The sequence below is a fragment of the Scophthalmus maximus genome, chromosome 5, assembly GCF_022379125.1.
Source record: "Scophthalmus maximus strain ysfricsl-2021 chromosome 5, ASM2237912v1, whole genome shotgun sequence".
NCBI classification, from domain to species: domain Eukaryota; kingdom Metazoa; phylum Chordata; class Actinopteri; order Pleuronectiformes; family Scophthalmidae; genus Scophthalmus; species Scophthalmus maximus.
This window is the reverse complement of record NC_061519.1, coordinates 2,107,501-2,120,377: the sequence shown is the minus strand read 5'-3', so window position 1 is coordinate 2,120,377 and position 12,877 is coordinate 2,107,501. Positions and strand designations below refer to the sequence as shown.

Sequence of the window (12,877 nt, the reverse complement as noted above, 5' to 3'; positions counted from 1 at the left end):
TGCCTCGACCACAGCGGAGGCTCCTCTGACACTAATTTCTGTTTCTCTTTTTGTTTTGTTTCCTGGTTGTATCGTTTGCCATGCTGTAGCATTACCTTGATTTATGTCCTGTCTTTGCTTTGTCTCAGTTTCCATACCTCTCCATCTGAAATGCCCTGCTCTACCCCTCTGTCTCTTCCCTCAGTCGATTCTTCGAATCTCTCTCGTTTTCCCCACTTCTCAGCTTTAAATGCTTCTTACTAAAGCCTGTTTTTCCTTTGGTTTCTATGACACTTTCTAGACTGAAAGCAAATCAAACTAGCAGCAGCTTTTTTTTTTTAAGACTTTCTTCTATTTGAACTACACCTCTCTGTCCCTTAAATTCACTCTTCCTAACTTTTGTATTTTTCTGAACTCTTAAACATTCCTGCATTTCTTTAGTGCAGTTTTTTTTCCTTCCATCTTTTATAGTTTCACTTGTTTTGACTTTCTGCCCCTTTTGCGACGGGAAGATGTAGATAAAGAGAGGATGCATGTAGCTCTGACTCTAAATGAAGGACGACGTGAAGGTTTTTTTATGCTAAAATGCCCAAATTGTGCCAACTTTTATTAGTTTTTGAGAAAATTCTGTAACACCCGACCAGAAAAACACAGGACTGCAGCTTTTTTTCTGAATGATTACAGTTCCTAGGCTGGGAGGAGTTTGGTAAGTGAGGTTCAAAGGAAACAAATAATCAATATGAATACAAAGTCCTGTCAGCTGAGCAGGCAGCTCCCTGGGATAATAATCTAAATATGACCCCACGCTGAGGTGAAAATTCAAACGCCCTCCTGTTTCCATCATCCCCGACCCCTCACCACCCTGCCCACTCGTCCTCATCTCCCTTTTACCCTCTGTGCGTTAACCTCATTACCCATGCAAGTAATTGGAATCTCTAAACGCTGGCGAGGCCAGAAGGGCACACAGCCTCACCCAGAAAACCTAATTGGAGAAAGTCTTGAAGCACAGCAAAGCAAGGGTGAGAGTCTCCTGAACTATATATACATACTTACATATTCATTCTCGCCCTGTTAGCGTCCTTTCTTAATTTCAGAGGCTGTACTTCATCATCATCACCCAGTAAAGCAGCGGAGACATCACTATTTTTTATCCTGACCTTCTCCCATCCCTATTTTCTGACATTTCACTTTCTTCAGCTTCATTTTGTTCACTCTACTCTCAGACCCATGTTTTTTTTCCTTAATATTTCATATACTTTTCTTTTCACTTTTAGCTTAAGCCCTTGCTACCAGGGTGTCAGCAGTGGACATCTCTTTAGATTACAGCAGAGTAGATTTAACGTTTAACATTTTTTCACTTAGTCATTACTTGTACCAATAACTAATGAAAAACATTAATTTATAATCAAACTAATAAAGAAAATAGCCACTTACAAGCTAATCTTGAAATGAATCCTCACCAAATGTAAAACATGACATTTAACTATAATAATAATGCTAATAAGCTATTTCTTGCTCTTGCTTTTCATCTGAGGACTATTTCAACTTATCATATGAAGGTCTACATTCATTCAAGAAAACAGACAAAAAGAAGAGTATTTATCGTCTGTCACAGAGATGAAGAATTTTTATATTTTAAATAGCTGATTTAATTCATTGACCTCTTTAAATGGTTAAGTGAAGCTTGTATTCACTCTAAACTATAGCCAGGTTACTTTACTTTAGAGTTTTTCAAAGAGCAGAATTACTGTTCGCAGAAAGGGCTTGAGTTCTTATGCTTGTTTTTTTTGTCTCAGACCTCCTCTCGCCTGTCGGTGCGTCCGTCCAGTTCGGAGACGCCCAGTGCCGCTGAGTTGGTGAGCGCCATCGAGGAGCTGGTCAAAAGCAAAATGGTAGGGTAACAGACAGAAACAAGAGCATCACACGTATCCGCTTAATAGCATTCAGAGGGCTGAATGCTATTAAGAAGAGTAAATGCCACTCTTCTCATACAGAGAAACATTTGAGTTTAAAAGTGTTTTAGTAAACCTGGTTCTCCTGGTGCAGGCCCTGGAGGACCGACCCAGCTCTCTGTCTGTGGAACAGGGCGACAGCAGCTCTCCCTCCTTCAACCCCTCCGACAACTCCCTCCTCTCCTCCTCCTCCCCCATCGAAGAGATGGATGAACGCAGGACCAGCGTCCTGAAGAAAAGACAGTAATGTCTGCTTCCACCTACAAACCTCAAAGTGATGTTTTGGGAGTTTTTCTCTTTTAAAACGCTGCCGTCTGTTTGTGTTTGCTGTAGTTACATTCTGCTGGAGTTGGTGGAGGGGGAGAGAGATTATGTCCGAGATCTTGGCCTGGTGGTGGAGGTGAGTTGACACTTCATGAGCAGTGGAACTGTCCAGTTAGTTATTAGTTGTACATCATTGAAGTGTTCAATAGATCTGAAAATGTTACGGTTTTCCAGCACACTTAAGTCCTTGTAAATGTGTATTACTGTGTGTGTCCATCATAAGGGCTACATGTGCCAGATGAAGGAGGAGGGCGTCCCTGACGATATGAAAGGGAAAGACAAAATTGTGTTTGGCAACATCCACCAGATCTACGACTGGCACAAAGAGTACGTGGAGCAGTTTCAGTTGATCGTTTCCTCAGATCAGATTCACAGTAGCTCACCTTCTCTTTCCTCTTCCTGTCTCGCTCAGTTTCTTCCTCGGGGAGTTGGAGAAATGTCTGGAGGACCCTGACAGACTGGGACCACTCTTTCTCAAACAGGTCTGCATTGAATTTTCTAACCTCTTGCTTTACTTGTGTACATTTGATCGTGTTGTAAATGTGTGTGGTCTTCATATCCAGGAACGGAGACTAAACATGTACGTAGTGTACTGCCAGAATAAGCCCAAGTCAGAGCACATTGTTTCAGAGTACATCGACACCTACTTCGAGGTACGCGGCCGTTATTGTGAACATTTAATTCAGATATTACAAACATAATTTCCATCCATCAAGTAACGTCTGACTTTGTAGGACCTGAAGCAGCGGTTGGGACACCGGCAGCAAATCACAGACCTGCTCATCAAGCCGGTACAGAGGATCATGAAGTACCAGCTGCTGCTCAAGGTTTGTGTGTCGCAATACAACAGCTAACCCCCCCTTCCATATTATTATAGTCTGTATACATACATATACATCTCTGCTACCTACAAGAGTAAACTGTATCTTTAGGTGCACAACGTTTCTTTTCTGTTGTAGGACTTTCTGAAACACTCTAAAAAGGTTGGACTGGAGTCTATGGAGTTGGAGGTAAGATAAGAACACACAGCTCCTCCTTAATACCTAAAATTAAGCAAAACAAATTCAGGAACCTCATCAGCCTCCTGCTCGTGTCGTCTGTCTCTTACAGAAAGCTGTGGAGGTCATGTGCATTGTGCCGAAACGGTGTAATGACATGATGAATGTTGGCCGGCTTCAGGGATTTGATGTAAGAAATGACATAAAATGATGCTATACACTAATACAGCCTTCTCTTTAGAGCATGTTAACCCAGACTTAATTTCGGTTTCATTACCTCATTCTGTCTCTTTCCTCTCCATCTAATCCTTCCATCTCGCGCCTCTCCAGGGGAAGATCGTGGCTCAGGGCCGCCTCCTGTTGCAGGACACATTCATGGTGTGTGACCCAGAGGGCAGTGTGGTTGGCCGGATGAAGGAGAGGAGAGTCTTCCTCTTTGAGCAGGTGGTCATCTTCAGCGAGCCCCTCGACAAGAAAGGTTTCTCTCTGCCTGGCTTTCTCTACAAGAATAGCATCAAGGTGAGGGCGATATGATGTACTAACAGGTGTGTATGTATCTGTATAGCTCTAATATAAAGTGCTTGCTGCTTCCTCTTGTGGAGAAACTCAGAATTTAATCAGTTTGTGAGTCTTTCAGCAAGTTAATTCAAATGCAGATACATTTTTTAATTAATAAAAGTAAGGGTAATTTCAAAGTCAGTCTGTTTTTTAATAAAGATTTTCCAATGAATCTAGATTAAAAATCTGGAAAAAATTTCTCTAGATATTGTTTTTCTCCAAGAAACACATTTAAAAACAGAAAACAAAAACATCTAAAAATGGGAGTGGGTTGAGGAAGTTCCTGGTGCTGGACAATCTTCAAAAAGGTCTGGAGTTGCTGTACTCTTTAACAAAAAACAAATTTCAAAGTTAACAATATACTAAGAGACCCAGGAGGAAGATATGTTACATTAATGGATCCCATGAGTCAAACAATATCACCTTGGTAAATATACACTCACCGGCCACTTTATTAGGTACACCTGTTCAATTGCTTGTCAACACAAATAGCTAATCAGTGAATCACATGGCTGCAATTCAATGCATTTAGGCATGTAGAGGTGGTCAAGACAACTTGCTGAAGTTCAAACCGAGCATCAGAATGGGGATTCAAGTGACTTTGAACGTGGTATGGTTGTTGGTGCCAGACGGGCTGGTCGGAGTATTTCAGAAACTGTTGATCTACTGGGATTTTCACGCACAACCATCTCTAGGGTTTACAGAGAATGGTCCGAAAAAGAGAAAATATCCAGTGAGCGGCAGTTGTGTGCACGAAAATGCCTTGTTGATGTGAGAGGTCAGAGGAGAATGGGCAGACTGGTTCGAGATGATAGAAAGGCAACAGTAACTCAAATAACCACTCGTCACAACCAAGGAATGCAGAATACCATCTCTGAATGCACAACACATCGAACATTGAAGAAGATGGGCTACAGCAGCAGAAGACCACACCGGGTGCCACTCCTGTAAGCTAAGAACAGGAAACTGAGACTACAGTTCGCACAGGCTCACCAAAATTGGACAATAGAAGATTGGAAAAACGTTGCCTGGTCTGACGAGTCTCGATTTCAGCTGCGACACTCGGTTGGCAGGGTCAGAATTTGGTTGAATTGTTGCTGACCATGTCCATCCCTTTATGACAATAGTGTACCCATCTTCTGACGGCTACTTCCAGCAGGATAATGCACCATGTCACAAAGCTCATATCATCTCAAACTGGTTTCTTGAACAAGACAATGAGTTCACTGTACTCCAATGGCCTCCACAGTCACCAGATCTCAATCCAATAGAGAGACTTTGGGAAGTGGTGGAACAGGAGATTCGCATCCTAGATGTGCAGCCGACAAATCTGCAGCAACTGCGTGATGTTATCATGTCAATATGGACCAAAATCTCTGAGGAATGTTTCCGACACCTTGTTACAAGTATGCCACGAAGAACTAAGGCAGTTCTGAAGGCAAAAGGGGGTCCAACCTTTTACTAGCAAGGTATACCTAATAAAGTGGCCGGTGAGTGTATATGCACCTAGTCAAGATAACCCATCCTTCTTCAGTTCAATTGAAAGTCAATTATTAAACTTTTGCAGCTCAATAATCATTTTAGGAGATGATCTAAACCTAACTTTAAATCGTCAGACTGATAAGTGGGAAAAGTCAGTATTTGTGCTGCTGAAGTTAATGCAGACTTTCAGCCTCTTGGACATCTGGAGCACACTACATTGTGAGACTATTCTTTTTATTCAAATAGACATAAAACCTTCTCAAGAATTGATTTGTTTTTACTCTCAAAAGAAATTGTTATAAACTAACAGAGTCTGATACACACAATAGTTATATCCAATCAGTCCTATTCAGACTGACATCTTGCAAAATGTGTCAACAAAATCTAAAAACTGGAGGATTAATAGCTCTATTTGAAGATGCAGAGGTTAAAAGGCAAATTACGGAATATATTCACAGTATTATGGAAATTAACAAAGAATCAATTTCCAATGTTCCACGAATATTGGCCTTAGAGGGGAATTCATCAGAATTGGCAGCCTAAAAAATAAAAAGCATCACCAAGAAGAGAATAAACTATTAACAGAAATGAAGTTGTTGCAAAACTCATTGTCAGATGAATATACAGAAAACACATGGACTCAACTGTGTATGTTAAAAATGAAATATCCAATACAAGCTAAAAATAGCTTAGCTAAACTTAACTTAGCAGATAAACTGCTAGCCTCAAGACTAAAAAAAACAGATGACTAAGAATATCATACCATGTTGCCAAATAACTCAATTACGACTGATCCAGATGAAATGAATACAGCCTTTAGAGACTTCTACGAAAACCTCTACTTGTCTGGCAGTAATGGTAATCTTGAAGAAACTCAGAAATTTTTAAATAATATTAAGTTCTACCAAATGTTTAATGAAGATCTATCCCCACTTTTGCAGACCTACCAAGCATCATTTGAAGTTTCCATCTATGATTAATCACTCCCACATTACTTTAATTTTTTTTTAAAAGACAAAGATCCTTTGATTTGTAATAATTATCATCCAATATCATTGGCAAATTTAGATAATAAAATCTTAGCTAAAGTTCTTGCCGCAAGACTACTCCATGTATTTGGAAAGCTGATACACACTGATCGAACTGGATTCATGAAAAATCGATACTCATCTGATTACAGTAAAAAAATTATTCATTATGCTGAAAAAGCCTTCGAATGGGCCTTCATATTTTGCACTTTGCAGAAATATGGGTTTGTAAATATAACTTCATCCAATGGATCAGGATGTAATATTCAAAGCCGAGGGCTTCAATAAGAATGAACAACATATTTTCAAAACCTTTAACTTTACATGGAATTATGAAACAAGGTTGTCCAATTTCAGGACAAAAATAAGATCCGAAAATAATTTTAAAGGCATAAAAATGTACTAAATCTATATCTATAAACTGTAAAACTCAGTATTTACAATGAAAAAAGAAAGAAACTGTTGATGGTTACGCCATAGCATGACTTGTATTTCCCTTGAATGTGTGTGATTTGCCCTGTGGAAACATCTCGTTTCCTCCTACAGTGTCTCTCAGTGACAACACTAACACGCAAAACTCGGACTTCATTGGCTCAATGGTCATACATCACCCTACACAGAAGATAAACCAGCTTTAAAGCCTCTATCTGTATATTATGGAAGAGTAAGGCAGTTGAGGATAGACCATTAAAACAAAAACTCCTTTAAGAGTTGAATAATTGTTTTAAAAATGACATTACATCAATGAATCACCTCATACCTCTCGTGTTTCCATTTGCCTCTGCAGGTGAGCTGTCTGGGTCTGGAGGAGAATGTGGAAAGTGATCTCTGTAAATTCATCCTCACTTCTCGGTTGACCAACGGCACCGTGGAGTCCTTCGTGCTTCACTCCTCACATCCGGGCGTGCGTGAGGTCTGGACCCTGCAGATCAGCCAGATACTCGAGAGCCAACGCAACTTCCTCAATGGTACACTGACCAACACACATCTTTTATGGAAGGAATCATCATTTGCTACATGTTTTCTCTCATTTTGTAACTTACCACAGCTCTGACTTCACCAATAGAGTATCAGAGGAACCATGTAGGGGCAAGTGGTGGCTTGTGTGTGCCCAGCATGGGAGCTCCAGGTGGAGGCACCAGTGGGTCCAATGCACCTCCTGATGTTGGAGGCTCCCAGGCTAGTTCCATCCCCTCAGGACCCCAGGGTGGTTCTCGAAGGCCATCCAGAATCCCCCAGCCCTCCCGCCTGCCCCAGCCCCTACGCCACCACCCCGGGGCCGACCTTGATGGCCCTAACAAGATGTCAGGTATGGTAAATCTATATGTTTCTATGAAATGTTGTAAGGCAAAACGAAAGATGTGACTGAAGTGTGGGTTTTGTTGGCTTATGGTTCAGGTTCAACCCTTCGTCCTGTCCCTCCTCCCATACTCCCTCCAGGGGGTAGCCCGCAGGGCAAGCGCCCCAGCCAGACCCCAGAAGACCATTCACAGACCCCCACTCCTGCCAACATTGTAGCCCCTATTCCCCGTGCCACAGTTGGGCCCTTGCCTTCTACACCTACTTCCAAACCACGGCCTGGAGCTGTTCCTCTTATGGCCTCCCCTCTGGCCACTCCGAGCTTTAGCAAAGACGTCCTCCCTCCTCCCCCTCCCAGTCCTGGCCAGAAGTCCGGATCTGGATTCTGGAGCTCCATGCCGGGCTCTCCAGCCAGCCGGCCTGGCTCGTTCACCTTCCCCGGGGAGGCAGGAGAGAGTCCGGTCAGACAAAACTCAAACCAGATCCAGACTGGTTCTGGATCTGGGATCCAAACCCACAGACACTCCACACACAGCAAGGAGGCAGACCGCATGAGTACATGCTCGTCTGCCAGCGAGCAGTCCATCCAGTCCACCCAGAGTAACGGGGTAAGACCACCACCTGCTGCACAGTGCAACTCCGACTAACACCGAGGCAGAGGGAGGCCTGGTCTGTCTTCCCTGCCTGCTGTCTCCTGTCCTGCTGCAGCCAGCGCTACTAATCTGTCCCCTAGTACGCATCTCTGACAACCTTCACTGCTCTTCAACATCATCCTCGCTAGCAAACGTTTGTCAACATGTTTTCAGGTTCAAATCCTCTCTAATGGGACTTTCTCAGCTCTTCAGTGATTCCCTTTCGAGGCTCTCTCTAGATTTCTTACTTCTAACAAAGCTCATACTAACACCTGACTTCCTCTTGGCCGTCCTTCACCTCCTGCTGTCTTCATGGTATCTTACTCAAAGCTACTTTTCCTGCAACTAACTTCCAACGTAACGTTTGTGGTTCGCCTACAAACGTATTCGACCAAGATTCTCTCATACAACCTAACGTTTCTCCTCTCGCCTTTGCCTGGAGCCGCAAAGCAAAGACGTGCGAAAAGGAAATCTTAATCATCTTCCTTCCTGTCTTCATCCAGTTTACTTTTTTCAAGAGGAAAATATTGAATCTCTTTTGTCTTTCTTGACATTCAATCTAAGCTTAAATGAAAACTGTCTGCAAGTGGCTTGTCAACTATTTTATCCTTCTTTCAACTTAAATTTTTTTTCACGTTTACCTGTAATGAGACATGCTTCTTTACATACTGTCTTCCTAATGTCCATGTTTTCATCCTGTGGTGCAGAGTGAAAGTAGCAGCAGCAGTAGCGTATCCACCATGTTGGTGACCCAGGACTACATGGCTGTGAAGGAGGATGAGATCAGCGTTTCTCAGGGAGAGGTGGTCCAGATCTTAGCCAGCAACCAGCAAAACATGTTCTTGGTGTTCAGGGCAGCCACCGAGCAGGGCCCCGCTGCCGAGGGCTGGATCCCCGGATTTGTGCTTGGACACACCTCGGCCATCGTCCCCGACTGTCCCGAAGGATCCATCAAGTAAGAGCACTGGGGGGAAAAGGACAAGTAAGAATCATTTTTATAGTCTCTTCCACTTAAGTGGTTGGGAGCTCTTAAAATAAAGTCAACTTTAGTCCAGTGTATTGGCAAATCAACCATCTATTAATGGTTGTGAACACTGTACGTAGTTACATTATTTATCACATTTTGGCTGTAAAGGGAAGTGCTAAAATCCATGCTCTCACCTATTTAACTCAACCTTTTGATTTGACTCTAGTCCTTTTGTTGTCCCAGCAGGAAGTCTTCATCCTGGCACACATCCCTGCGCATCCGTAAAAAGTCTGAGAAGAAGGAGAAGGAGGCAAAGAAAGAGACCAAGCTGGAGAACGGTTACAGGAAGTCCAGAGATGGGCTGGCCAATAAAGTTTCTGTAAAGGTGAGTTCATCAGTACGTCTGAGAAAAGTCCAAGACGACTGTCGAGTCATGCTTCTGCTCCAGGGTGTATTTGACACTCGTGCCTTTTCCCTTACAGCTTCTAAATCCAAACTACATCTATGATGGTAAGTGTGAACTTGGTGCCATTCTGTTCATTTGAAATTAAAACTTATGATAAAACCAATATATTATTAAAAGCACTCTTTTCCTGAATTATAAGTATCATCTCAGCATTTGACAGGATTTACCTCCGACTTTTTTTCTTCTCTTTAAGTTCCCCCGGAGTTCCTTGTACCTCTGAGTGATGTGACGTGTGACAGCGGAGAGTGTGTCACCCTTAGGTGCAAGGTCTGTGGTCGACCCCGGGCCACTCTTACCTGGAAAGGACCCGACCAGAGCAACCTCACCAACAACGGACACTTCAGCATCGCCTACAGGTCAAAAATGTTGCTAAATCTCCATCCGACTCCAGCATAGATCATCTTAACAAGTAACCTGATGCTCAATAGTGGAGAAGTTGAAGTAAAATGTAAATCAACATGCATGTTTCTTTCAGTGATACGGGTGAAGCGACACTGCGAATAATTGGTGTGGTCTCTGAGGATGATGGTGTTTACACTTGTGTTGCCACGAACGAGGTGGGGACTGTCACGTCCTCGGCTAGCCTCAGAGTTCTAGGTGAGAACACAGAATCCATTCTGCCACAGAGGCCTGACAATGCTGGTGCTAAGAAAAGACATGAACTGATTGTGATGTTACTTGTCTCAGCTGTGTCCACTGATGGAGTCAGAGTGAGCTGGAAGGACAACTTTGAGTCTCACTACACTGACGTGGTGGAACTGGGAAGGTAGTGGAATCTTACCTACATATACATCTGTTCTGTTACAGATGGAGTAAATGGTCATAACATGACAACCATAACTACTGAGTGAAGTACACTGACTGACCATCCTCCCATTCTCCTCTCTAGGGGTCGTTTCTCTGTTGTCAAGCGGTGTGACCACCAGGGAACCAAACGGACGGTGGCGGTCAAACATGTGAACAAGAAATTGATGAGGAGAGACCGAGTGACTCAGGAACTCAATCTGCTCCAGAGGCTGCAGCATCCTCACATAGTCAGTTTGATAGACACTTACGAAACCCCCAGCAGCTACGTCCTGGTCCTGGAGATGTGAGTACAGTAACAAAAAAAAAATTGTGTGATGCTCTCTAAGAACAAGGCACAGATAAAGGGACACACTCTCAAAATACTACACCGGATGTCCTCCAGGATGCGATGGACTCGATTTTGGATAAGCAGTGTCCGTTGGGCACTATGTACATAACCCTTTATACAATTTGATTAGAGTGGCAACAGTTAATCGATTAGTCATTGATTACTCAATTAATTGGTTCAAGTAGTTTTTATGAATTAAAGAGTCAAAATTCTCTGATTTCAGCTTCTTAAATGTGAATATTTTCTGGTTTCTTTGCTCCTCTGTGACAGTAAAATCTTTGGTGTGTGGGAAACATAAGCGACAGATTAATCGATTATGAAAATAATCTTTAGTTGCAGCCCTAAATTTGATAGTTTTCAAAGTTACCATTAAGATTTCCAATGGTATGTCACTATCCAAATAATTTCTGCTTGGATTTGTTCCATCATTTTCTGAAATGTGAGGACTGGCTGCAGCATTGTGTCCATCCCAGGACCCTGAGGGCTGTTATGTAGTGCTGTGACTATTCAGAGACTCTGTCTTGTCCTCTCTCGACCTTGGTTGCTATAACAACCAATGGGGATTGGGCAGCTGGCCCCCCTTGAGCCATGCTAGAATGGAACAATGAACCATTGCTTACAGAAAGGTGTAGAAACTAATAACGACAAATATAAAAACTTAACAGTTCGGTACATGTGAAGTCTGACGCTTCTTCCCAATTGAGCCTGTCACCCTGCACAGCATCCTCGAGCACTTCCAGTGTAGCAGTTGTCGTATGTGTTTTCTTTATTTTCATTTGATGCATTGTGACCAACTTTCTTCCATTTGACATTTGATCGTGTGTGTTTCAGGGCTGACCAAGGTCGTCTGTTGGACTACATAGTGAGCTGGGGTAATCTGACTGAGGAGAAAGTAGCCGGCTACCTACGGGATGTTTTAGAAGCTTTACACTTCCTGCACAACTGCAGGATAGCACATCTGGATGTAAAGGTGAGTAAAAGATGCACCATGACATGCTTCTACTGCAGGACTACATGAATGACATTTCCAACATTTTTTTAAATAGCCTTAAACTTATTTACCTTCATCCTGAAAGTTAGATGAGGATCAACAACACTAATCTCTGAGATAAATATGAAGCTACAGCCAGCAGCCTGTAAGCTTAGCGCAACAAGTCAAGCACATGTTTGCAAATGAAACAAGTATATAACATTAAGATTAGTGCGCTCTAGAGGTGCTGGTAGGCTTTGTTACTTTCTGACACAGCCAGAGTAGCCGCTCCCAGTTTCCAGTTATTATTATAAGCTAAGCTCTTCCCTTCTATCTCTCCGCAAGAAAGCTAAAGCAGGAATACTTTATTTCTTTAAGATGTATCCAGACTGCAGGCCCAAAAATGTGTGAAATAACTTCAACACAGTTAGAGGTCTTCTATCAAGTTTCCAAAACACCTTACCTGACCTAGTACTTATGTCCACTTAGTCATCTGGGTAATTATAGGTCTTCAATTGATCGACTCGCAGTTGGAGCCTATTTATTTTTCCTTTAAAAAATTGATGGTCAAACTTCAGATTTTGTGTTGCTCCTGCAAAAACAAATGGATTCACTCAAAGTAAAAGACTGGAAACCTAACTGCTGGTTTGAATGAATATAAAATCATGATAAAGAGTCCAGTAAACAAGTTAAATGTGAATACCTGACTTTTTCTGTACTCTTGTTCCAGCCCGAGAACCTGCTGGTGGCCCACAGCTCCAGCGGCCAGCCGACGGTCAAACTCACAGACTTTGGTGATGCCGTCCAGCTCAACAGTGCCCACTATGTCCACCCTCTGCTGGGCAGTCCGGAGTTTGCCTCCCCGGAGTTAGTCCTTGGAGAGCCGGTGTCGTTGACCTCTGACCTGTGGAGCCTGGGCGTTGTGACCTATGTGCTGCTTAGTGGCGCCTCCCCCTTCCTTGATGAAAGCGCAGAGGAGACTTGCCTGAACATCTGCCGACTGGACTTCAGCTTCCCCAGGGATTACTTCCAGGGCGTTAGCACGGCGGCCCGGGACTTCGTATGCCTGCTTCTGAGGACCGACCCC

The 12,877-nt window shown here is 43.0% G+C and overlaps 1 protein-coding gene and 2 long non-coding RNA genes across 8 annotated transcripts in view; 1 reads left to right on the top strand and 2 right to left on the bottom strand.

The window, feature by feature from the left end:
• LOC118311105 (triple functional domain protein-like) overlaps positions 1-12,877 on the top strand; it is a 78,938-nt gene that overhangs the window by 63,906 nt on the left and 2,155 nt on the right. For 2 of the 6 annotated variants that reach the window (XM_035634669.2, XM_047331999.1), the window contains 22 exons: positions 1,776-1,871; positions 2,026-2,174; positions 2,265-2,331; positions 2,479-2,582; positions 2,668-2,737; positions 2,819-2,908; positions 2,990-3,082; positions 3,215-3,265; positions 3,366-3,443; positions 3,584-3,772; positions 7,109-7,289; positions 7,370-7,630; positions 7,720-8,228; positions 8,960-9,207; positions 9,466-9,604; positions 9,702-9,729; positions 9,879-10,041; positions 10,161-10,282; positions 10,373-10,451; positions 10,575-10,775; positions 11,652-11,790; positions 12,521-12,877. The exon at positions 12,521-12,877 is cut by the window's right edge and continues 2,155 nt beyond it. In XM_035634669.2, the coding sequence (XP_035490562.1) occupies positions 1,776-1,871; positions 2,026-2,174; positions 2,265-2,331; positions 2,479-2,582; positions 2,668-2,737; positions 2,819-2,908; positions 2,990-3,082; positions 3,215-3,265; positions 3,366-3,443; positions 3,584-3,772; positions 7,109-7,289; positions 7,370-7,630; positions 7,720-8,228; positions 8,960-9,207; positions 9,466-9,604; positions 9,702-9,729; positions 9,879-10,041; positions 10,161-10,282; positions 10,373-10,451; positions 10,575-10,775; positions 11,652-11,790; positions 12,521-12,877 (3,414 nt within the window). Of the gene's footprint in view, positions 1-89; positions 999-1,775; positions 1,872-2,025; positions 2,175-2,264; positions 2,332-2,478; positions 2,583-2,667; positions 2,738-2,818; positions 2,909-2,989; positions 3,083-3,214; positions 3,266-3,365; positions 3,444-3,583; positions 3,773-7,108; positions 7,290-7,369; positions 7,631-7,719; positions 8,229-8,959; positions 9,208-9,462; positions 9,605-9,701; positions 9,730-9,878; positions 10,042-10,160; positions 10,283-10,372; positions 10,452-10,574; positions 10,776-11,651; positions 11,791-12,520 lie in introns of those variants that run through there. The other 4 variants (XM_047332001.1, XM_047331998.1, XM_047332000.1 and 1 more) reach the window with 3 other exon arrangements.
• LOC124850022 lies at positions 1,569-3,165 on the bottom strand. The gene is made up of 3 exons (XR_007030752.1): positions 2,269-3,165; positions 2,008-2,160; positions 1,569-1,853 (listed from the first exon to the last, which is right to left on the bottom strand). It is a non-coding gene; the product is annotated as an uncharacterized LOC124850022 (long non-coding RNA).
• On the bottom strand, positions 8,840-10,667 carry LOC118311107. Its single transcript, XR_004793902.2, has 2 exons — positions 9,414-10,667; positions 8,840-9,216 (listed from the first exon to the last, which is right to left on the bottom strand). It is a non-coding gene; the product is annotated as an uncharacterized LOC118311107 (long non-coding RNA).